The sequence below is a fragment of the Aptenodytes patagonicus genome, chromosome 18 (assembly GCF_965638725.1).
Source record: "Aptenodytes patagonicus chromosome 18, bAptPat1.pri.cur, whole genome shotgun sequence".
NCBI lineage: Eukaryota > Metazoa > Chordata > Aves > Sphenisciformes > Spheniscidae > Aptenodytes > Aptenodytes patagonicus.
Window position 1 is genome coordinate 6,653,158 of NC_134966.1, and position 24,699 is coordinate 6,677,856.

Consider the following 24,699-nt stretch of genomic DNA (forward strand, 5'->3'; position numbering starts at 1 on the left):
GTGGCCCGACCCGCCGAGCGGGGCTGAGGGCTCGCAGCAGGGCCGGGCCGGGCGCTGACACCTCAGGCTCGGCTCGCCCAGAGTGGGAACCGGGATCTCTTTCCTCCCACCCCCACTACCCCTCGTTTGTAGGGGGAAGCCTGGCTGCAGCCCGCGGGCCTCCTTTCTTCCCCTCACGCCGCCTGCCTGTGTTTTGCCCCGCATGCTGGCCCTCCACCTCGGGGGCTTTTCCCAGGAGAAAGGCGCTTTCCTGCAGCCCCCCTTCCCGCTTGTCCTCCCACCCTGACCCCCGGGCTCTGCACGGCCCCTCAGCCGGGTTTCATGTCAGCAGGTACTGCGGGGAGCGCAGGGCTGAGGCCCTTGAGGGCAGCGTCGCTGGTAAAACTCCTCTACACATCGCAGTTACGCCCGAGGCAAATACTGCTAAACGTCCATGTAAGCGATAGAAGGGGTCTCGCTGAGGTGTGCTGTTGGAAGGTGAGGGCTCAAGGTGCTGTCTGGGTGAGACGCTGCACTGCGGTGCGTTAACTCTGGTCTCGCCACTTTGATTATTTCATGTGTGGATTTCTATCCCCTAGGGAGAAATGCAGAGGTTGTGCCTGGCTGAACGCGTTTAGACAGCCCTATTAATGCGAACAGCGCTTGTTAAATGACTGACGTAACTTTGGTAGGAGGCTGCCAGGGTGGGATTTGATCTAACTTCAGATGTCTGCAGTGAAGACGTTCGTATCTGAGCAAGGTCGATAGACTCCTCTGACAGCAGGAGAGGGAAGCAGGCATGTCTAGAGAATGGTCCTTCTCATTTGAAAGCAGACATCTAAAAGTAGTTGAATTGCACCCTAGATGTGTCTTTATCTTTTGCGAACAATAAAAAAAGCCAAGAAGACCAGCTTAGATGTACACATTTACACTTTAAGTGTCTGACTATTTAGGGGAGATGAATCTTACCACAGGCCTGTAAAAGTTCTGAAATCAGAGTTTTCTCTTTAAACTCTTTTCAGTTTTAACATAGATGTATCATGCTGCTTTTGTTACCTTCTTTCCCAGTAAAAATTTGGAAAGGAAAATCACATTCTTTGCAAATTTACTCTCCAGCACCTGAAAAGTAGCTGATTCCTTGGTGTTGACTGACCACAAATAGGATGTTCTTGATTATTTTAGTCTCTTTTAAGTGAGTCAGTGGCCACCTGCTGATTCCAGGAAAGCACCTGGCTGCACAGGTCACTTAAATGGTTAATAAATAAATGTTAATAAAAATTGTAGTCTAAATTTCCAACAATCATTCAAATCCTTTTGCTTTCTCTTTTTTTATTCTAGGTAAATGTAAAACCTACAGAAATCCTCCCTCAGACACCTCATAGACTGCATCAGTGCTTGTCAAACCTCCCATACAGAGTTTGTATGTGAGATGGCGGGGCTACTCTCTGCCTGCTTTAAATACCCTGAAAATCTTTCTGTTCCTTGAGTTGCAAAGGAAGCCCTTCAGAACAGCAGGAAGCTCAGAACAGTAAAACCAGGCTCTGTCTACAAACAGAAAGAAAAGGTGGGTAGCGTCTTTGTTCTTTGCAGAGAGGTGTAAATGTTACAGCTTAATGAAGGCAATTTGAGTAGTAACAATATTACCCACTTGAAAGTAGAAACGTTTTGATATTCTAGAATAATCTGTCCTAAGGAATGTATTCTCACTCTCTTTGTGATTAGAGTAATTTGGTGCATGTTATGCTTTTTATCTTTTCTTACAGCTTTGAAACCTGTCTTAACAAAGATCAGAGCTTATCTCTGTCTCAAGTCAACCTAAATGACTTGTTGAAATTAGGCTTAGTTCCAGAAAACCTCTACTAACAAGTTTCTGAGCGGAGAATCTACATTCTTATGGCATTCCAGCTAGGAATTTCATGCTGCTGGAAGCCTAAGGTATCTCTATGTACTCTTACAACATGGTATATTTTCAGCTTCCTAGAGGCAGTTCAGTTTCACATGATTCCTCCTCCTACTTCAGTCACCTAGAGTCTGATCCTTTAAAGAGTTTACAATGACCATTGAATTAACTGGGAGTTGAACCCTTGCAGGACCAGGGTCTTAAGAAGGAAGTCACGCTGGCCTTAAAGCAGATTGGCTGTTTTAAGCTAGAGTCTTTTCTTAAGTACTCAGCTTCTGCCCACTTACAAAGCTGAGGCTGTGGAATGCAAGCCACAGATCCGTTACAGAGTTCAGAGGCAATCTGTAAAGTCAAATATTGTTCTGATTTTTTTTTTCTCCTCTCACGTAATTTCGTAACAATAAGCTCTTCCTCCACGCCTCTTTTCTATTGACAAACAGTATTGTATCCCCTGGAGTGATGAAAGGAAAAGCCACTGAACTGCATCATCAACACATGGCAGTTCCTTTCATTTTTAATGAAATATATGGCAGCAAATGGACCAGTAATGTACCTAAATAAACCACATTCATAGACCAAAGGAAGAAGACATTGTTAAGCACTAGGTTTAATACACAGCGGGTATCCAATGGATACAACAGAAAAGTTAATTCATTCAGAATTGTAAGGAAGCAACAGTTGTGCATTATTATTTTTTTGCTCGGTTTCACCATGTACAAACATTTGAACCAGGCCTCTCACCATTAGGCAGGTCAGTGGACAGAGTAAAAGCAGACGCTTGCTCATAATAACTGAGGTTATTTTCGTTAAGCAAAACAGGGAAATACATATTTGGTTAGCTTAAAAACTTTTTTAAACAAGAAAAGAATTACAGAGAGAATCAGCGACAATTATATGAAATCAAAATACAGTCTGCTAAAGCAGAAGTGTTTCAGTTCAGCAGGAAATCTCCCTCATTCCTTTTTTTAAGTGCTGTCTTCTCATCCAGCCCCCGTGTTGCTTTTCATCCATTCCTGACGACCATTACCCTCTGTGCTTCATACACATGGTTGTCGTGGAGACCAGCTGTTTCCCTACTTCTAATTCTCTTTTTTCCAGCACAAGCTACCCTCTAACACCTGAGCTGTGGCAGGCCCCTCCCTAAACAGGCTCAAGAAAACATCTTTTCTGTGGAGTAGTGCCTGAACGCAGTGCCCCTATAGCTTTTGCTCTACTGGTAATTAATTGCCGCCTTCAAGTGATGAGAGGGGAATAGGCTCACAGCTCCAAGACTTTTCTTCCCACTCATCTTTTGCAGAGACCAGAGTGACTGCAGCAGAAGTCCAACCAAGGTGACAAGCTGGGTAGGATTCAGTGCTGAAAAGATATCATTTCAGCCAGTAGGTAGGTGCAGGGTAATAGCAGCCATGATGCAGATGGGGCAGATGAATTATCTGCAATGTTACTAATTACCACAAATAGCAGTACTAAACTTTTTGGCTTGGTTTAGATGAGAAAGTCTGGTGCTGCTGGGTGTTAAGCATCATACAAGTAGGTGCCCATCATTATAAGCAATTCCTTCCACAGATCTTGGAAAAAGGGAAGCACTTGTGGAAAGTTGCCCACCAATTTGCTCTCTTATCTATTCCAGAGAAAACAGCAGACACCTGACACCCTGCATGCTGAGGACTGCTGCATCATTGACTTTGGCCACTGAATAACGAGGCATCCTCCAGCCAGGAAGGAAACTATGTACAGTCAAGGTAGAGGGTTCCTTTGTCGGCACAGTCTCTGCAGAGAACTACTGAGTTGTGTTTGTGCTCTGCTTGCCAAGCTTTTGAGTATTAAAGGAAATGTAGTAGTGAGAACATGAATAAGAGTCTGAATGGGACAACAACTACAGAGCACAAGGAGCCCCTCTGCCATATCTTTACACACTATGAACTTCTCTCCAGCTGGATTCTCATTTGACAGATAGAGCCCTGTTCTAGTTTTCTGGGCAGGGTTGGTCATTGGCTCTGTAATTCTGCGTGGAGTTGAAGTCTCCTGGTTCATTCCTTTGCTCCAGCAAAGCTGAAAGCCCTGAGAGGCTTCTCTGTAACAGCCAAGCATTTCAGGGTATCCAACTTCCCCTTTTACATTAGACCTTCGTAAAAAATCAGCCACTTTGCCCTCCCCTCCTTTGCAGAATTATTGGTATGATGTCTGCAGACAACTACCCTGTTCTGTCCTGAGCATTGCATCTACAGCAGCAATTCATTAACTCCTCTTTGCCTCCAAAGTGCTTTCAGGTCATGGTACATGCATTATGCCTAGGGTGCAACAACTCCTCTTGTTTCAGTTAGGGAAACCAAGGTACAACCCAGTTTCAAACTCCCGATTACAGGAATTCCTGGATTACGCTCAGGTGTTCAGAGGATACCTTTCTCTCTTTTGCTCCTTACTGAAAGTTAATGTTATTTTTCAGCTCACAGAGTTTGTTGGCTTGAAGACGTTGAAGCTTGTAGCCAAAGCTCATGTTACTCTAACAGGGGTGCTGTTTCTTTTAAAATGCTGTCTCAGGAATTTACCTTGCTGGTGGCCTGACTCAAAATCTTACGTGTAGCTAGGTGTAACAGACCAGTTATATTTCCCCTTTCCCCCTGGGATCAGCGACAGGTTTCAGAAAGCTAAGCTTTTCTGGCAGGCTGGCCTGACTCCATTAATCTCCATGTTGCTGGGAATTTGAAATCTTTTTATCCCAGCTCAGGCTCAGGTACAGCTTGATGAGGATATGTGAGCAGTGAGGATAGAGGTTATCTTTACAGTGTGAAACAAAGTTTTGATGCAGCTTGGATCTTGTTAGTTTGGGATACCATAATCCAGCTTGCAGCAGGTGAGACTTCAGTAACAGCTGAACTTATAGGGGCACTGGTTTGAAAAACCCAAACCTTTGGGGTCTTGAGGCAGATGGAACCAAGCCATCGGTTGTTCATTAACCTTGATGTAGTTGTGCCAAAATCTCAGTGTAAAGCCTGATTGTTTGGCTCTGATTACAACGCAAGGCTGAGGTCTGCTCTAGCTGAGACGGGAGTTCCTGAGCTCCAGCTGTCTCCCCAGCGTGGCAGCTGCATTCTGGGGACATGGGTTTCTGATACCTCTTGCATCTGTGATGTGTCCCCTTCTGCTCCACTCCCACCTTGCCAACGTAGTCAGAATCTTGAGTGCTCTTTGTCACGTGATTCAAGATTTTAGTGGTAGGAGCTCTCACTATATGGGCATTAAAGGAAGAAAGCCTAGTGGGTGGCACTGTCACGTGAAACAACTTCAGAAGGACAGTAGCACTAAATAGAGAATTAAATGAGCAAAGCCTGACTCCCCTAATGCTCCGAGGCTGGCTGGCAGTATTTGCAGCCTCTCTTAGTTTTGCATCTAGAAGGAAGATTAGCAAATGTTATACAGAAAACAGATCTTGAAATAAACTTCCGTCTCAAAGCTCATAGGGACACAAATTCTTGGGGAACAGAAATAAGAAAGAGAAAAATACATTTCAATCAAACGACTGCAAAAAAGTATAATTCATCAAGTTTTGCAAACCATATGAAAACAATTCAAAAGTGACACAAAAATATATATAAGTTTGAAAAATACTTAAAGAAAAAAGTACAGATCTCACAATATCAAAACAAATGACGTATGGTTAAAAAGGAAAAAAAAAAAAGACATTGAGTAACACCATATTGGCAGAAAAAGTAAACCTCTCCAGGGCAGCTGTGTTCTGTCATTTAAAGTGTCAGTTTGTGTATCTAGGATCTGTCTATAATGTGCTCAGCAATGACAGCATTAACTCTGAGCATTAGAAGAACCTCATAGCAGCGAGTCAAATCTGAGAGCAATGTATACAAGGGAAGAGAGCAGCGAGGCTGTGCTCAGAGGCCTGAAATGTCCCAACTCACACGGCCATGGTCTCCTCTTACTGCTACCAGACATAAAATCTTTTCTAAATCCCTTCTAAGGGAAGATTTGTGAATTGCGAAAGAACTGTGGCAAGCAGAGGGCTCTAAGCATGGACTGCACAATGTGTTGCTGAGTGCCTGGCCGTGAGGCGAACCTTGGCCTTCGGCTGCTTGAGCCTTTATAGGTCTAGAGCCTTACAGGCGAAGACCACCTTAATGGGACTCTCCTCTCACCTACATCATACAAATTGGAGTAATGTTGCTGATGCGAGCGGGACTGCACTGGTTAGTGCTAGTGGGAGTCAGATAAGAATAGGGCCTTTTGCTTCCCAGAAGAGGGGGAAGATGTTGGGGTGGAACAAGAGGTGCCGTTTCATGGGATCACCCTCCGAAGGGTGTGTGGAGACCCCCAGTCTCAGGAGAGGACTTTAGCACCTCCAATTACTGCATTTGTGCTACAGTGAGCTTCCTATAAAGGGAGATTACTTTGCCACTGAGCATGGCTTGCACTGATGCAGACTGAAAAAAAGAGCAGAACAGCTCCAGTCCATTACTGGGACTTGCACAAGTGGTACAAGCCGCTCTGGACTGGGGCCTAGTAGAGCTTATTATGCAGAAGGGAAACACGCTCTCTGGCATTTGTAGCCCTTCCCCATAAAACAGAACACAACTAAAAACGTGGCGAAGGACTGGAATGAAGATGTGTAGCCCTTTGTGAACAAACCTTGTTCCTTGTTGCACAGGCTCCCTTAGAGAGAAAAGCTCTGTGTTGCCAAGGATGTGTAACTGGTTTTACTGGTCATCCCTGACCTTACGAGGCTGGGTGGGCTGGCAGATCCTACTGTACTGCCAAAGGGGACAAAACAGACCTCTTGACTTTAATGGGAATGTCTTACTTCCGAATGACCCACATACAGTTAGCGATGCTTCCATTAATGTAGGTCTTCTATAAAAAACCCTTAAGGGAGTGAATTGACTTGAAAGATCTTTCTTCCCCATTTCCTCCATTTACAGATGTCGCTAAAAAGGTCAGTTCTTTTGGTCTAACTCTCGTATTGTGTCCCCCAACCTCTCGAACCAAATAACTAACTCATCGCTGCCTGTAACCCCATTGAGCAGCCAATACCGATTCAGGACTGGTGTTCTTGCAGACATTACAGGACCTCATGCAATACAGCAAAAGGGAATTTTTCTAAAAAGTGGGAAATAAAAATGTCACACTAGCGATCACACAACTAGGTCTTCAAGCTCATGAGCATTTGAGGCTCTCTGTGTGGTCTAAAATAAAAAGGTTAAAAGATACATAATGTAGTTGTCTTTGTTTTTTGTTTTCTTTTTATACAGAAATCATACACACAGAACTTCAACTTGAAACTTCATAACAAAAAAGTCCACTAATTTAAGGAAAGCATTTTGCTGTGCAAAAAGTCCCTCCCCCCTCCCCTGTTCACCTTCATCTACTGAGGGCCTCACACACACACATAAAGTTTCCTTCCAACAGGCGAGTTGGTAAGAAAGAGTCCTCCCTATATACAGTGAATTAGAGAGAGGCTGGATACAGTGCTGGCAAGAGGCATTAGATGATTGCCTCTATCTGGAAGTGTCCATGTTCTCCTCCTTAAAGTTACTGCAGTGCTCTATAACTTTCCTATGGATAAAACAAGGACAAGGAGAGAGGGTTTAGTTTAAAGCTTATTGCATTACAGTTGTGAGACAGTAACATAAGAACTGTCCAACAGCTTGATCTCTGTGTAAATGTGTACTATTTGCAGCAGGCAGTCTCTTCTGAGATATGCATCAACCGATATTTGTGTCAAAACCTGTATGCTCCACCAAAGCAGCTTAGAGCTCACGGTTCTTCCCCTTGGAATTTCAAGTCATGTTAGTATACATCCAGATCCATGCGTGACGGTTCATTCATCACCCCCACATCCAAATCGTCAGATAGCTTTGAATCGCATCAGGAAACACGTGCATACAGATGTTTGTCATTCACTCTGCTGTCATCTGTCCCCGCTTTTCCTATTCTTTTCATGTACCGTTCTTGCGCTGTCCCATCACCATGCACAATCTGCCTAACTGTGAGAGTCTTCTGCAGGCTTCAGCCACGCCCAGCGTTTAGCAACCCTTCAGCTACAGGGAATGCCTGCTGCCCACCCACAAGGTACATATTCCCAGCTGATCTCTCTCTCTCTTTTATATTCATCCTGCAGGTATGAAATTATAGCGCTCAGTTTGCCAATGATTAGAAACTGCAGCTGGCTTTTAAAGCTCTGAAAGAATGACTCCAAAGGAAGGTCACATAACAAAGTAAGTTGGGGAAGCTCACAAAGGGGATGGACTCTTTCTGTCTTTTGAAAAATCCTCTCATTCTAACTGTGCAGTCAGCAATTTTACCGACAGGCCAATATTCTGGAGACAGGGAGCCCGCACAAGTATGGAGAATAGCGATGACTGTAGACTATCAGTGTATGAGATGCAATTAGCCATGTGGCTCCCCTGTCCAAAGAGCCATTTCTATAACCAATTCGCCTGGCATCCATTAACCCTGAATGATCTGTGTGTATTGCCCACCTATAAACACCTCTCTAGTCTTCTGTTTTCATCCTCTTTTTCCTGCTCTTCTCCTGTGTTCGCTTCTTACCCCTCGTACACACCAGTACAGGCCTTTCTTTGGTAGCCTTACTTGATGTAGAAGAATAAAAACTAAACTAAAGCTAAATTGAATGTTTGATGATAGTGCATTGGTTTCCTACCGGGCCATTTCCTTGGTCTCTTGCCGTGCTGAGGCCATTTTAATCATGTCCTTCAGAAGGGGAATCCCACCTTCTTTGATCAGCAGCGGGCAGTACTTGTCAGCTGCAGAGAAAAGAATAAAACAGGTCCTTGTGAACCTTCACAAGAGTGGTATAAAGGGTGGCAGGAGGGGAGGGAGAAGCCTGTGGCCTGAGAAGCCAAAACATTTTTCTTTTTTATGGAGCCAGCCTGCTAGGGGTGCCCTGGCTGTGAAAACAACAGACACAAAACGGCTGAGAACGTAAGAGCATGGCCAGAAGGATCAAAACACTGAAGGAATTTCCGGCACACTAAGTCTCATTCCTTTTTGTTTGGCTGTGCTGCCTGGACATCCCTGCATCATTCAGAGAAGGTTCTCTCTACCCACATAGCTAAACTGGGAAGACTTTTTCTGCTAACAAGCTCAGATCCACACCCTCAACTTTTACAGTGCAGTGGATGTGATTTTTGAAAAGGGAACTTACGGTAGACAGAGACCAGGTTATACAGTGCCCAGGTAGCCCAGTGCTGGCTGACTGGGGAGATCCCTTGTGGAAGAAGTCGAAGGATTGGTTCAAATGACCTGCACAGAAATATTGCAGAAGTTGTTAAAAATCCAAGAGCTGCTTCTTTCAGCACCTTCGACACTCAGAGCAATACAAACTCTGTGCTCATAGATACCATAGCAGTAAATCCGTTGGCATGTCAAAGATTCTGACAACAAAGACTAAGTCTGTGTCACGCGGCAATACTGGCAGGCTTACAGGCCCTACCACTTTAGCATAAACATGCTGCCCAGATAAATAGCTGCAACGAATGCAACTGAGTCCAAGAACTGATTTCCATCCTCTGTCAGTCATTTCCTCATGACAGCTGAAACCCAGCAGCACTGATCTTTCTGTGGAGGGGCCAAAGCAAAATTATACCCAGCCAAAGCTGGCTGCTCACATGCAATGGTTGCTGTGTTTCTTCTGACAACAATAACATGCCTATACTGTAGCTCAGGCATGGGTCCCTGCGAGGCACTATGGGAATACAGAGTACCTGATACCCTCTTACAGGAAGGGCTTCGGAGGATTCCACCAGCTGTATTAACCCTTGAAGGGATTTCTGGGAACTGTGTCTAAATATCCCCCAGAGGAGAGTGAATGCTACAGCAATCCGTGTGACTTTCAGAAGGACACCAACTTAAAGAAGTGCAAAGGACAGCAGTCTCAGAGGAAAATGCTTAGGCAGTCCCAGATAGTCAGATCACGTTTTTCCTAACTACGCAATTTCACCACAAACATGCAGGAGAAATTCTGTTGGGCTCCCACGCTTCTCCCATAGGAATTGCCAGGCAAGGTGTCTAATTTCTGCAGCCTGTGTAACATGTTTCAAAGGAAGATGTAAAACCCTCACTAAAGAACATGTCCCTGAGGATGTTTCTCTTTCACTCTAAACAGAGCCTCCGTGCTGGGCTATACCTCTTCCCTTCTCTCTGTTGGTGCTTGCTTCCTGTGACAATCCTGGCTCCTAGGTGAGTGGGCCAAACTTTTCTATTCCTCACCTGTAGTTGATATTTCTCCTGGAGTTGATATCCCAGCTCTGGATGGCTGCCCACATCCTCTTTACAACTTCCTCTCGGTGGGGCTCACATATACCCCAAGCCTCTGGACCATCAAACATGATATGGGAGAGCACACCACAGGCATTATAGGATACCTCAATCCCATCCGCTTTGCTCTCCAGCAGGTTGCTGCCAAGTGAGAAGAGATCATTTAGAGGTGCTGATGCACCAAAGGTTTAAAAGTCTCCAGGTGATTCAGGAGCAGAGCTCCAGAGCGTTCTCCCTGCCCCAGCCCAGCTGTTTGTTAGCCAGGCACTCACCTGAACACACTGATGAACTGGGAGGTCATGAGCTGCGGGCGGAGCTCCTTCACCTCTGCTACATTGCCCAGGAGGCCCAGCATGTTGCGATGCAGCTCCTGTTTCTCTGGGAACTCCTAAGCAAGCAAAGAACAGGATTATACAAAAGTGGGGCTATGGTGGTGCTGAGAACGAGCAACCCTGGAAAAAGATCGTACAGCACATCTAGAAAGGTTGAGTATTTTTGGGTAGTCAGCAGTGGCTCTTTAGCAGATGCCAAATGGGGTCTCTAGTGTTGATATATGTGAAATGAGAGAATCGAGGCCAGGGCCTGCTATTTGCTGCTGCTCGACTTAAGGGGGACTGCGTACGAGATGGGGAAAGAGGAAGATGTGTTGAATGTAAGTTTCTCTGTTCTACTAGTTGGGTGGATGGAGGTGAGAAAGAAGAAAATATGCAAGCTTTTTCTTCTCTGTTTGTGCAACACAGGAAGTACTGCTTATAGATTAGCATAGCCGGGGATCCTGCCCAGGCACCTGCATTTCCACTGTAATGTCAGCGTTCCTCTAGAGGAAACCAGACATACTTACTTTCAAGCACTCCAAAAACAGTTTCATGCCGCTGTAGTTAAGGAACATCTCACAGTTATCGGGGGTCTCATCAGTGATGTTCCAGAGGGCACTCCAGGAGAACTCCATCACCTGATCACACTAGAGAGCCAAAGAGAAAGGGACAGAAACAGAGCTTTGCTAATGCGGGAGCCCAGTGCAAACCGACCACTTGTGTTTCCTCTCTGGTATCACCCTAGATGGCTCCAGAGGTAAGAAAACCTTGTTATTCACTTTCAACTTGTCAGCAAGTGGGTTTTTTTGTTTAATACTTTTGCCTCCTTGTCACATTCCCCTGCCCTCACCCTGGGACAGGAAATTCTGCAGCATCAGCTGAGATGTCTTGTGTTTGTTAGAGAAGCTGAGCTCGCACTCTGGACTGATCTCCATGCCTAAGTCAAGCTGAAGGGAAAATACTCTATGTATACATTTTTTTGGGAAACACTCACCGTTTTATCAGCCAACTTCTTCTGAATCAGCTTTAGCATTGTCTGTGGGCAGAAGAAGGGAAGAGTGAGAAACAGCTCAAGAATCACAGAGCTAAAACTAACTGCTGTAGTACTGCAGGGCTGGCTACGGCCAATTTGGAGGCATATGCAGTTTTGATCCTTTGTAGAGAACCTACTTGGTATCTCTTTCTCTAAACCAGTGCGATTCGGTTATGTTCAATGTTGCAGTTATTCACAGAGCTGAACTATATCACAGTCCCTGAGCTGTTGAGTTTGCAGTCAAGTCAGTTTTGATCTGTATAACAGAGTCTGGAATATGGTATAACTGCACCAAAGCAGTGGCCTCCGCAGCTCTTAGAAAAGGTGAGGGATGGGGGTTGACATGAGTTGGGAAGCTGATGCAAACTCAGGGGGATGCAGAAGGAGTTGGTCACCAGGTGGTATCAGTTCTGGAAACAGTATGATGCAGTGAAGAGGTAAGGTATAAGGTTACACTGCTTCCCTGTTCTCACAGACAATGTGACAGTCTCTCTGACATTGTGACTTCCAGTGCTGGTAGGCAAGTAAAAGATGTCACATGGAGGGATAGGTTCCAGGAAAGGTTAGCATTGCTAGGACGCTAGTTCCCTCCTGTGATACTGTAAGGTTGGATCACTGGCTGGATGCATTTGGTGGACTGCTACAAGGGAATTGTGCTAGCCTGGATTAAGGATAAGTAGACACCTTGGGACCATACCAACCATGACAAACCCCATCTTGCCCACAGCTTCTTTATGATCGTTGTCCACCTGGCAGACCAGAGCGTTACAGAGGTGCACAGCGATGCGCTGGATAGACTCATCCTGCCGGCTCTGGTTGAGGATGTTCAGCAGCAGCTCATTGACTCGGCGGTACTGAAACTCCAGCTCCTCGGGAATGCTGAAGTTACACAGTGTCAGGCAGCAGTTTCGCTGTACCTGGGTCAAAAGGAAGCAAACGCTGGGCCAAGCGGTTACGAAAACATGGACCCCATCACCTCATGTTTCCTTGCTGCTTGGTACTGAAACCATCTTCTTGCTTGACTACGACCACTAAAATTTCTGTTACCCTCCTATCTGGCACTGTGCTTTAGCCGTGCTCTATTGGCACCCTCTTCTCTCTTGCTGTCACTCTAGTCTCACACGGCCACACACTCACCCAACACCCATCACTTTCCAAGCCAGTTCCTCACTGCCTGTAAGCTCTCTATGCAGCAGTCGCCATTCTGCAACCCAGTGGCATCATAGCGTATAACATCAGCTAGCTTCCAATACGATGTATTGGGATAATGTTTCTTTCTGTTGACTCAACACCCCCAATGCCTGCACCCTTTTCACCCCCCAGTCAGTGCTGGACATCTGTGCTGTGTGTCGTACATGCCCTTTGACCACTATCATCAGATAAAAAGGAGCCTTGCTATAATCACTTTCTTCCCCTTGTTCTGGAGAACATCGCATGGATGAGGAGCACCCTGCATGTAATCCCCATCACTGAGTGAAGGCAAGGAGCAGATCTGGACAATAGCTTCTCTGGTGTCTGCCTTGGCTCACATCCTGGAGGCTTAGAAGACCCAGAGGCTAACACGAGGCTACAGACTTAATACAGGGAAGGAGGACTGTGGGAGCCGGAGGAGGCTGGGCCGCTCTTACTGTGACTTCCTGGTAGGACTCCATGCCGTTCAGCACCACCTGGATGACCTGGCGCCGCAGCTTTACACTCTGCTCCATGCGGTACTCGGAGTTGGTCAGGTAGAACAGCGCCGCGCTGCCTGTCACCTGGATGTTTTTGTCATCCTTGTGGCACTTGAGGGCTGTGATCACCAGCTGCAGAGAAGCAACATGAAGCTTCAGTGCCACTGACTTGCTGTTGAGTCTTGGAATGACTGTTATGGCTGTGTGGGGCAAAGACCGTCACAAGCCTGCAAGGAACACGTGGCCCAGGCATTGCAGGAACATGCTTGTGAAATGAAGGTACCCGGTTCCACTGCACTACTGGTACTTTCTCCAGAACGGCCTAATACGGTGTCCCAGGGTGAAGAAAAGGCTGGGACTGCAAAATTTCCCTTCTAAGTGTGAGGTAAATGGGGCTTACCTGAAGGGCTCGCAGCAGCTGGCTGCAGCGTTCGATACGGGCAATGTCAAAAAGGAGGTTGATGGCCCGGGAAGTGATCTCTGGCCGGTGTTCAGTGTAAGCCTCGATAGCATTCAGGACTTGCTCTTCATTCTTGTCTCCGCTCACCTGGCATGGAGGAACAAAAAGAGTCAGGGAAGAAACGATGAAGGAGGAAAACCAACATGGGAAAGGAACTTCTGAGGGCAGATCTGGAAGGTCAAAGGGTACAACTTCCCTCTGCCCTGCTAGTACGATTAGGCCCAGGGTGAGAGCAAAGAGGTCGAGTCATTTCTCAGCCCAGGGGGACAAGAAATGGCACCTTTGGGGCAGGAGGATGCTATTCACAAGTAAGACTCCTATTGTCTTAAATCCTTTTCTTGTAGTCACAGACATCCTGGTCCTTCAGGCAGGATGATTTTTCCACGCCCTTCTCCAAGAGGTGTGTTTTTATAACCCTTGTAAAAACCACGTGAGGTACAGGTCTTGTCTTCTGGCAGTCTTCCTGCATTATCAAGTAGCTGCCGAAAGGTCAGAGCTCAGTTGTCACACCTAAGACCCTAAGAACTCCACTTTACTGGCAGCCAATGATTTCCATGTTCTTTCAACTTCTACCAAGTACCTACTGCCAATATTCTTGCAGCCCCATTACCTTGTAGGCTGGAATATGCGTCAGGCGGCAAAGAGATGTTTCAAAAAGGCCCAAGAACTGGAGCGGTCGTTTCAGACCCCGGAAGGGAGCAATGCTGCTCTTTGCTGGCTCAATGCTGAGGAAAAAAAGAAAAAGATCACTCATGTTTGTACGCTGTTTCTTCAGGTGTCTCCTGCCACAGAGACAGCCATCGGCTCTCTGTTCACTCTGACCGTACTGCTCCCTAACTAGAGCAATAGCTACACTTCAGTTGTAGGCCAGTCGGCTGCTCCTAAACATAATATTAGACATTCATCCCAGGTGATCCTGAGTGAAGGGCTAAATGTGTTCAACAGAACAGCAGTAAAGTCACGCAGACAGAACGCAGCTTTCCCAGGTAGGCTTTGTCTTGGAAATTCACTAGCTGGGGTGAACATTTCCTCTTAGGAAAGGGCTGTGGATTTCACTGATCCGAATTACTTGCAAACTGTACTGCATGTCATCTGATAGACACGCTAGTCTGCTTCTGTGATGATGCAAGAACGCCAGTTTTGCTGCCATGTTCCTTATTGACCAAGAGCCAGTATTTTTTTTTTTTTTCCCCCCAGCATGGGTGGAAAGGAGCCAGTACTGTCGCACTTGTTTGCTTTTGTTCAGTAAGTGCTCGGGGAATAGGAGGGCAGAGTTCTTGGCTGATCTGGAAAACCAGACCTCTAGGTATGCCCCTACTGAGGTGCACCAGGATTTTCAAAGGTTGATCTGCCCAGCATCCAGGTCAAATCTGAAAATATGCCTTTAGATTCTAAGTTTCTAAAACACTCAGCCCTCCTATGAGCACTGATGTATTGACCCAGTGTAGAAATGTTCTGTCTCGGAAGAGCCTGGATTTCAGTGCGGGTAAGAATGTTTCATGTAGAAAATGTGTAAAGGGCTTTGGAGTCCTTTCAGAAGAAATATAAACCACTGCAAGAGATCCCTGGAAGAATGTGCGTGGAAAAGAACTGCTGAAATACTTCTTCAGATATGTACAGGAGGCAGATAGGATGAATTCTTTACTCCTAAAAGTCCTTATGTGTGTCACATACAAGAATCACAGCTGATTCCCGTACCAGTCTTTAGCATCAAGAGAAACTAGTAACAGCCGTATCCTGCTTTTTAGTATTAATTAGACCTACAGAATTTGGAAACTTAGAGGGAACTGTTCTTAATTCATCTTTGACTGATCTATCCATCCAAGCAGACCTCAGTAATTGCTGTTTCCTTACCTTGTCTGGCCCATCTTCTCCTCCATGCTTGGGATAGTGCAGTTCTCCAGCATGGTGTGCCCTGAGATATCGAGCGAAGTGAGGTTTACCAAGTTTTCCACAAACAGGTTTAGAACCCGCCGGGTCAGCTTGAATTTGTAATAACTGGACAGATGGTCTCGGGAGATATCCAAGTGCCTGCAAATGACAGAGAGGAGCTCAGAGCCTGGAAAGCGTTAGCTGGGGCTTCTGCCTCTCTACCAGAGGAAGATGACAAGCCAAGTGTGATTATTTTTTTTATTATTACAACTATTATTTCCTTCACAAGATATAGGAATGTGGTTCAGCAGGATCTGGCCCTGTGTCTAACCGAAGCACACAGATATCTGGTAGAGGTCTACTTAGAATGGAGCACAATGAATCATTTGGGCACACATCACAAAGGAAATTGCTCCAGGCTCAGGAACTGCTTTTCCCAAGCTCCATCACAGCAGCCACCTGAGCATTTCTGCCCGGTGGTTAAGATGTACTAGAGGATCTTTGCATCCCCAGAAACGTATGTTGTCTCACCTCACAAATTAAGTCACACAAGTTTTTGTCTACTTCCTCACTCTTCTATTTTTTCCACCCCAGGTTATTACACTACCCTGATTTTGTTTATCTTCAGGTATTTAAATGCTTAAGATTTGGGGAAACCCTGATGCTAAGGGGGTGGTGGAACAAACTGACCAGCCGTCATGTGCAGGTGGGGTCCCTTACAGGACAGGTGCTGCTCGTGCCTGCCGAGCAGTAACTAAGACGCTTGGGAGAGACTTCTCTAAACTGCCTAAGACAGGAGCCAACATCCCACTCACAAAAGTGTCTTCTACCTGTTGTAGACCAAGTTTCATTGCAAATCACTGGGAGTTAAAGTACTTGGATTTAGAAAATTTTATGCAGGATGTTCCCAGAGACTCCTAGGTCATATGTTAACGTGGTACCCCCTGGTGTCTGCAGTCAGTAGAGACGATACTAAAGCCATTGCAAAGTAACCTTCGTGTGACTAGTACGGCCCTTCTCTTTGGCTTGGCAAGTCCCGGATCCCTTTCCTGATACCGCTGCGCGGTTTGAATAGCAATTGTCTCAACTCTGTTTCAGGAAGTCATTTCACTGTCAACATGGCAGGGTCAGGAGTACCTATTTATTTACGCTGCTTTTTCCCTGGGTTGCACCATCCACGCACACTGTGCTTCTACGGAGCACAGCGAGTAGACAGTCTGAGCTCAGAGTTTTTCCTAGTTTTATCTCAGAGCCAGGCTTAAACTTCCGATATTCCTTTTTGACAAGTGGTTTGGAGGACTGAGTTTCACAGTGTGATTATCACTGTATTAGTATATGTACACATCTGTAGTAATTTTTTTGCCATCTCTCAAGTATTCAGCTGTTCTTTTTTTGTTTGGCGGGGGTGGTGGTTTTGTTTTGGGGTGGTTTTTTTTTTTCCCTTTTTTGGTGTGTGCAGTTGTGGTGTGTGGTGGGTTTGGTTTTTTTGGGGGGGTGTTGTTTTTTGTTTTTCCAAGAGGGAGTTTCTGCTAAGTGGTGTCCTCTTGTAAGCAAAATGCAGGCTGGCTTTAGACATGTCAAACGTATAGTGAGTCAATGAGTGAGCCTGTTCACGGGAAGGCTTATAACTTGAAACCGGCAGCGGGTGGCTCTCCATTAGCAGGCAAGCAGACCATTCCTAAAAGACCATTCCTTATCAGTGGGAAAAGGATAAACAAGGAAGAACAGATCTGCTGACCTGAGCTTGCGAAGCTGTGCGATCACTTGGATGTGCTCCTCTGACAGGTCCATGTTGTAAAGCACTAAGGAAACCAGACTGTCCTTCCACTGGGTCAGAAATCCCACATCGTTCAGCTGGATCCCAGAGAGATCAAGAGCTGCAAGGGAGGCCAAAGGACGAAGCAACGTCTCCACATTTACCCCTTCGATCAAGCGGCCCAGGTTCAGGAAGCGCAAGCGGCTAAAGCCTTCAAAAGTAAAGTCCTTGACCAAGACCTGGCGAGTGGGGTTCACCAAACAGTCATCTTCACAGCCTCCAGGGTTCTCCTCCTCATAGAAGATATTACAGCAGCCAAAGAGGCTAAGGGAGATAAGCGTGTGGCTGAAGCTCACCAAGGTTTGCAGACTCTTGGCTGTCAGCTTCTCACAGTTAGTCAAGTAGAGCTCAACAAGATCCTGGAAGATGGGAAATTAAAGTCAGAAATATTTCACAGGTAGAGTGCCCACCCTGTTTGCTACAACACCTCCCACTGGGAGAGCCTGAGACCACATATCACCGAACTTGACTAGTGTCCCCATCCCATTCCCTGTGGTGGCTTTGGGAGCTGAGAAGGGAGGAGCTGAGGTCCTCCCAAAGAAAATTTGGATGGTGAAGGGTGGAGTCTTGTGAATCTCTGGGTGCCTGGGATTCTAGCTGGTGCCCATGCAGCAATGCTGCTATGCAAAGTGGCAGCTGGAGGTTATCAGTGCAATACCACCTGCTTCCTGATGGCTTCCAGGTCCTGGTCCTGCACAATCTGTTCCCGCAAGTGGATCCGAGCTAGCCTGGTGCTCCGGGGATCTGAGAACAGGGTGAAGAAGCTTTCATGGGGTTCAAAGATGCTGTCCGTCTTCACCAACTCCACGTACCTGTATTGGGGCAATGGCGTTAGCACAGCACGACACAAAAGGCTCAGCTACAGCTCTAGCACCTTCACTGGTTATGAGAAAATGTGACCAAGCACATAAGCACATGCAGACTCTCTCCTGATCATCCAGAATGGCCTTTGGGGTAGTTGGAGCTGGCCTAGTACCTCTTCTTGCACAGAACTAACAATCCTTAGGAAAATCTCAGGCAAAGATTTGTGCAAGGTCACGTGTGTGTACAAACAAACTGGATTCTGGCAAGCACAGACTCCAGGATTTTTTTTCCCTAGCTGTTTAAAGCTAGTAATTTCATTTTTCATTTTCAGAAAATTAGTTGGCCAAAGTTCTCCGTCAGACTTTGTGGGCAGGAGTTCATCCAAGAGAGACTGTGACAGCCAAATTATAAACCCCTGGAAACAGGTTGCTTTGTAAAGCTACGGAAGCAGCAGCCTTAAAATTTAACATCTGTTAGCACTTTGCACTCTTATTTCTCTGGTTTGAGAGAGAGTTGTAAAGTTTCAGTGGTGGGAAACGAGAAGGCTCCTTTGCTGCTTACTGATGTTCCTGGAAGAAGCAGTGACTGTTTGTTTCACTCTGGGTTTACCTATGTGGAAATGGTGATTTCCACAGAAACTAGAATGATATATAGCAGTACAATAACCCCTGGGGACACTTCCTTCCGAAGCTAATGCAAATCCTGATTTCCAATGTGAGGATCAATTGGAAAAAAAAAAAGAGTCCTATGAATTCTTCCCCATTTTTTTCCCCCCTTTTATCCTTTCCCATTGCTCTTTTTAGAGAATTATACTCCCCCTTCCCTGAGCTCCCGGCTCCTTCCCAAACCAGACAACAGCTTCTCCACAGGCCTGAAACGTACTCATTGACAAGCTTGTCACAAATCTCGCTTGGCAAGAAGATGTCAGGATGGAGCCGGAGAGTTTCATTGTCCAGTAGATAGCAGAGAGTCCCTTCCAGGTTGCGAAGGCAGTAATCTGTGCACAAGGTCATTAGTGACTCGGGGCTATCGGATGCCATCTTGAGGGAAGTTATGGGAAGGGGAAGAGCAGAAGGAAGCTTTCGATTCAGTAGATCCTTTCCTCAAATGAAGTTCCAGGATGAATTTACAGGGACATCAGGACAGCTATAAGCAGAGGGGGGGGAAAAAAAGTTGCATTGAGAAAGGCATGTTGGCAAGTGTCCCGCAAAGCTGTTGTACCAGCAGGATGTTGATAGTTGCGTTTACAGCCCATCACTGCTGACCTCAAAAGAACCTGCAGCATTTTGGCCTCTCTGGCAGCGTGCCCTTAATTCCTTGGTATCCCCACCCCCAGGGGACACTGTGGGAACGAGTTAACATGAAACATTTTTGGAAATGAGGCTACACAGCAAGAAAATGTTTCCTCATTGCAGGGGTTATCTGGCTGACAAAGGCCCTCTGAAAGGGAAGTGGCAGAAACCACATTGCCTGGTTTCCTTCAGAGTGGGCTGGATAAACCACCAGAAAATTTACTGTCGGGACGCTCCTTCGTATAGTCCCAGTGGGATCTGGTGGCCCCGTATCTCGTGCCTGTAATTCTGTTTGCCATCGTTCTAAGTGAAATTTCATGTTCAAGCTAAATGTTTTTCTGGAGCGCCAAGCCAGAAGCTTCACGCAAATCCTTGAACTAGACCGTGAAGTGGGTCAGAAGCCAGAGGGAAACACACAGACTGGTTTGGCTTCCCTTTGAGTGCAGTGTAAAGCAAGGTTTATGCACACGCTGGACGTCTGTACCTGTAGCTCCCTGGGACTTGCTCACCCAAACCATTTCAAATCTGTCACAAAAAAGTAGGAGTGACTGACCTGGAAAAAGGCAAGATGCTTTTGCCCTTCTTCATTTTTAGTACAGGATAAAGGATGGGCGAGGCAGATAATTAGGGGAAGCTATTCCTGTCTATTTTCTTATTTGAAGAGTCTCATGGCTCTAGTATTAAGACTCGCTCACTGGCACTGAAGGAGGGCTTGCTGGAGCCTTGGAGGTGTTTAGCAGAAGTGACTGAAGACCAACAACGCCATTTCACCTTCAAAGCATCAAATCACATTAGAAGCAACCCTAATGTGAACCTGTCCATGTATTTCCATGGGCACACAAAAATTGTGTTGAAGTGTTTATTTTTCATGTAAAACCTGTGTCTTATCAAGAAGTATGTCCCTGCTGGCAGTGAGAACACCAGTGCTGTGGAGTCAGTCATTCTCCTCTGCGCCACAGCTGAGCAGCCACTGCTGGGGAAGTCGTTGCAAAAGGTCCTTAACTATATTCCACTTCTGATCTCTATCATGCAGCTGCAAAGATCAGGACACTTGTCTGTCTCTCCTGTTCTCTGCTTCTCTAAAGCCTCCGGTGTTTTCTCTTTCCTTCGTTCTTGCAGTATCGGTACAAGACGGAAGAGTTTAACTTCGTTTTTCCCCTTAGTCACTATCCCCAAAGGCACCTGGGGTGGATCAGGCACCTTCCCTCCTCCCCTTTCAGGTGCTCTGTTCAGCCACTGCCTGGGCCGTGACACCTGTATGAAGGATCAGTTAAGACTGTGGACGAGGCAACCTTTCAAATTCAGGCACCAAATGGTCTCTGTGGGTGACAGGAGCACAGCTGTGACTCAGCCTGCCCGGCAGCCCGGGCTCCCAGCCTTCTGATCCCTCCCTGTGCTGCAGAATGGATTTCCATGCAAACATGAAGGCAGCACAAGTTGGAAATCAAAGCTCTTTTCTTCCTTCCTTCTGCGTTTCATTAATTCTTTTTCTGAGGGCATGCCTCAGCACCAGGGACAAAGAGTTGGCCAGGGAATTAACCCAACGCAGAAAGGAGCCTCTCAAAAAGCAAGCAGAGATCAGAACTGCTCCTCGCTCAGCAATGGAGGAACGGCCGTGCTGGATCACTCCTGTGGTACGCCCACCCCAGGCCTCGTCTCCCTGGGCCAAATCTCGTTCTAGTGTAAGTGGACAAAACCTTACGGGCAGAAGCAGGCACAGGTGATGAACTTGACTTGTCTTTTGGCTCTACTTGAATTTGATTGATTGATAATTTCTTCTTCCTATAAGCATCTTTGGGAACTATATCTGCAGGCAACGGGCACGATCGTGTTCCAATCCCAAACTCCTTCTGACCCACTGCGTTCTGACCTACAACTTTCAACAGCCTTTCCAGTGGGGATCTCAGGCAGGTTCTCTGCTGGTTTTGGCTCAAGAGGCAAAAGGTCTCCAAGCAAAAGCAGATGCTGAGGAAAAAAACAAACCCAAAACCTCAGCAATCACAAAAATTGTACTTAACACCTCGATCAGAGGTAGTTTAAAGGGTGTAACCTGCTCTTCTGCGTCACTGAGTCCTGAGCTGGGGTCATAATAACACCAAACTCCTCAAGGGTGCCACAATAGCTCAGAGACCTTTGAGATACATGTGGTACAAACAATGAAAATGAGTAAGATGGCGGGTCTTCAATTTTGAAAAAGAAGGAAATCCATAATCCACAGCCCTCTCCTTTGCAGTTAAGTCAGGAGAGAAGTCAAGGATGAAATGGGCTACTGAGCACAGAGTAGTGTCTCACTGGCCCTGAGGTGCCGGCTAAGGGAATGCAGGTGGGAGGAAGTCGTCCCGCGCTCTGCACTGTGTCTGCTTTGGAGACCAATCCGCTTCACCTCCGGAACAAGTCCCTCTCGCAGATTTTGCCTGAAGCTTGCTTGAAAGAATCTTTCCAGAAAGGCAAGATCAACAGGAAGATGTGAACCAGCAGGGAAACGTGTTCTGCTATCCCTACCAGTTCCCCTGGGCCATCAGACAGGAGGTCCCTGCAGCCAGTGTTCTTCCACTGTTTACTACCGATGCCCAGGGAACTCGAAAACAAATTCCCATTGACAATCTATTATCACGTGCAGCTGGAAGCGGCCAGTGCTTGGGACTTGTCCAAGCAGCTTAGAACACTAAAGGGCAAGAACTGCCTTCCTGTGGCTCTGACAATCCTCTGTTCCCCCTCTGCTGAGACCAGCACAATGTAGCCAGTTGATCCTAGCCCTGGAGAAATCAGCTGCCCTTTAACTTCTGAGGTCCCTGTGATTCACCAACAAAATCCCGTACAGAAGGTTAATATAGAGGAAAGTGGTTAAACGGTCCCAGTAGGATAACACCAAAGAAAAGCATTCATCCTCATGATTTATTATGGATATCTGAGCAGCGCCCAGAGCCGCCGCTGTGACCTTTTGTACAGGACACGATACAAGCTAGTCTCTCTCTCCCCAGTTGGACTCAAGACATGGCACGTGGGCAGGGCGAGATGGAAGTGAGTGTCAATAGCTGCACTGATCAATATCGTCTCTAGTTATAAGCTCAGTGTGTTGATTAACAGAAATGAACTAGAGGTGCTGACGAATCATTAACATTTGCCTAATCATTATCCTCAGGCAGCTTTCCACAGGCAATGGATCAGCAAGTTGCCCGCCTAGCAGGCTGTCTCCACTGCCTTCCAGTGATGGGCGATGAGCTGTCTAGTGCATGTGTGTTTTTGAAGGGTCAAAGACAGATACGCGAAACACGCCGAAAATTCAAGTGCAGGAATCGAAAAGTGACTAGAACCACGGCTGCCAATATTTTTTCCAATTTATTTCTCTAACAGATTTGCCTCCATCTCAACGCACAAAGGAATCGAGTCCCTTGGAGACGCAGGAGCAGGCATATAAAAGCCTGTATACCCAACTACCCCCAGAAGCAGCCCTCTCCATGGAGCAACAGCACGCTCCCACCATCCACGGACCCAAAGGAAACCGCAGTACACGCAGCTTCGCTCTCCCCCATTACCAGCCTCTCAGGTCCTGCCAGCCTCTTCGGCAAATATTCCTTATTTGTAGGCTACATCCGTGTTGTTACAGCTTTTCAGGCTGCACCGGCACGCGAGGCTTGGGACCGCTCTTGGCACTCCCGGGCCTGCCCGTGCCAACACTCCCTACCTCGGACTTGAGACCGATCTTCTCTCCCACTCTCTCTCTCTCCAGGAGGCTGCCCAAAGCGAAGCCTGACTCACTGTGGCTCCACGCCAATGACATAACGTTTACGCTGCTGCTACAAAAATGACTGGCAAAGCTGTCTTTTTCGGCATCGGGGACTTGTCCAAGGAGAGGGCAAAGAATACGCACCGACGTGAACTGATTACGACGACTTTAGAATAACAAATTTAATGCAAATGCAGAGTTTGGCACAGGTTACGTTTTGAAGGAAAGCTGCACTGTCATTTTAGCTGGCATCTTGCAGCTGCAAACCATTGTGTTTTTATTAATCGATGGGTCATCGCAGCTTGTGCGGGGAAATACCATCCCTGCCTCGCAGCAGGGAAACTGAAGTAGGAGTAGATTGAGCTATTCCGCGGCCCAGCAAAGCCCGCGATTTCCGAACTTGTCGGCCTGCCGAGACCGACATCGCAAATGAAATGACTCGTGCTAGCTGGGAAACATGTTGATCTTTGTACCTGCCTGCAGTAAAGATGTTCCTTCGGATGACTGAATTATATCATGGATTTTCTTTCCAAAAGGTCACCTGCCCAAGAGGACGCCCCCGGGAGCCCCGGGGTTACCGCTCCCTGGGCACGGGGGATCCGCCGCCGCCAGATCGTGATGGTCTCCGACAGCCTTGCGAGCCCTTTCACCAGCCTGCGGGCAGGTCCGGTCGCAAACCCAAACCCTCCCTCGCTCCCCCGACACGGGGCGCCGGCCCCGCTCCGTGGGGCGACTTTCCGTCCCCGAGGCACTCGGAGGTCACCTCGCCCGGCAGCGCCGGGGATCCTTCCGGACGGGCTGCCGCGGCCCAGGGCCCTGCCCGGCGGGGCCCGGCTGCTAGTCCCGGGGAGGGGATGGGGGCTTCGCCGAGGGGCACCGGGCGGCGCTGCCGGGGGCGGCGGTTCCGCGTGGGGCGGCGCTGCCTCCCCACCCCTCGGCGGGCAGGCCCGGTGCCCCCGGGCAGGGCGAGCCCCGCGGGTCGGATCGAGGAGGGGTTCGCCGGCACTCACCTGGCGCCAGGCCCCCGCCCGGCGCGGCGGATGGGGGGCGGCGGGAGTCCCGGCTCGTCCCGGCGCCGCTCCCCGGGGCGGGCAGGGGGTCCGCGTCCTCCTCGGGCCCGCTCCCCCCGCCGCGACCTCCGCTGTCAACAAACCCCGCCGTCACTTCCGCCAGCCGGGCCGCCCGCACCGGAAGCGCCGCCGCTCCCCCCCCCCCCGGAAACACCGGCCAGCCCGGAACGCTCGGGCCGCGCCCGCCGCTGCCCCCTCCCGAGCGCCCGCCGGAGCCGGAAGGCGGCGCGGGGCCGTCGGGGTCCTGCCGGCCCCGGCCCTCCCTCGCACCCCGTGACCTCGCCGCCTCCCGCGGCGGTGACGTGACGTCACGAGGTGCGGCGGGGGTGACGCCACGGCAGCGGCGCTCACTGCGGTGACATCGCCGTGCTGCTTGCATGATGTCACGGCGCGGGTCAGAGGGCGAGGCCGCCACCACGCGAGGGCTTGTTTGGCGGCGGCGGCGGCCCGGCAGGGCCTCCCCGGGGTCCCCTGCG

General features: G+C 47.9%; 1 protein-coding gene across 1 annotated transcript; it reads right to left on the reverse strand.

The window, feature by feature from the left end:
* Positions 1-2,460: 2,460 nt before the first annotated feature.
* ZER1 (zyg-11 related cell cycle regulator) lies at positions 2,461-24,285 on the reverse strand. Its single transcript, XM_076355571.1, has 16 exons — positions 24,164-24,285; positions 19,017-19,280; positions 17,992-18,142; positions 17,253-17,689; positions 15,497-15,673; positions 14,253-14,367; positions 13,583-13,729; positions 13,141-13,314; positions 12,214-12,429; positions 11,474-11,515; positions 11,007-11,126; positions 10,438-10,553; positions 10,118-10,306; positions 9,054-9,151; positions 8,550-8,652; positions 2,461-7,441 (listed from the first exon to the last, which is right to left on the reverse strand). Exons 2-16 carry the CDS (start codon positions 19,172-19,174, stop codon positions 7,384-7,386), a joined length of 2,301 nt encoding a protein of 766 aa, XP_076211686.1. The 5' UTR covers positions 19,175-19,280; positions 24,164-24,285; the 3' UTR covers positions 2,461-7,383.
* Positions 24,286-24,699: the final 414 nt, after the last annotated feature.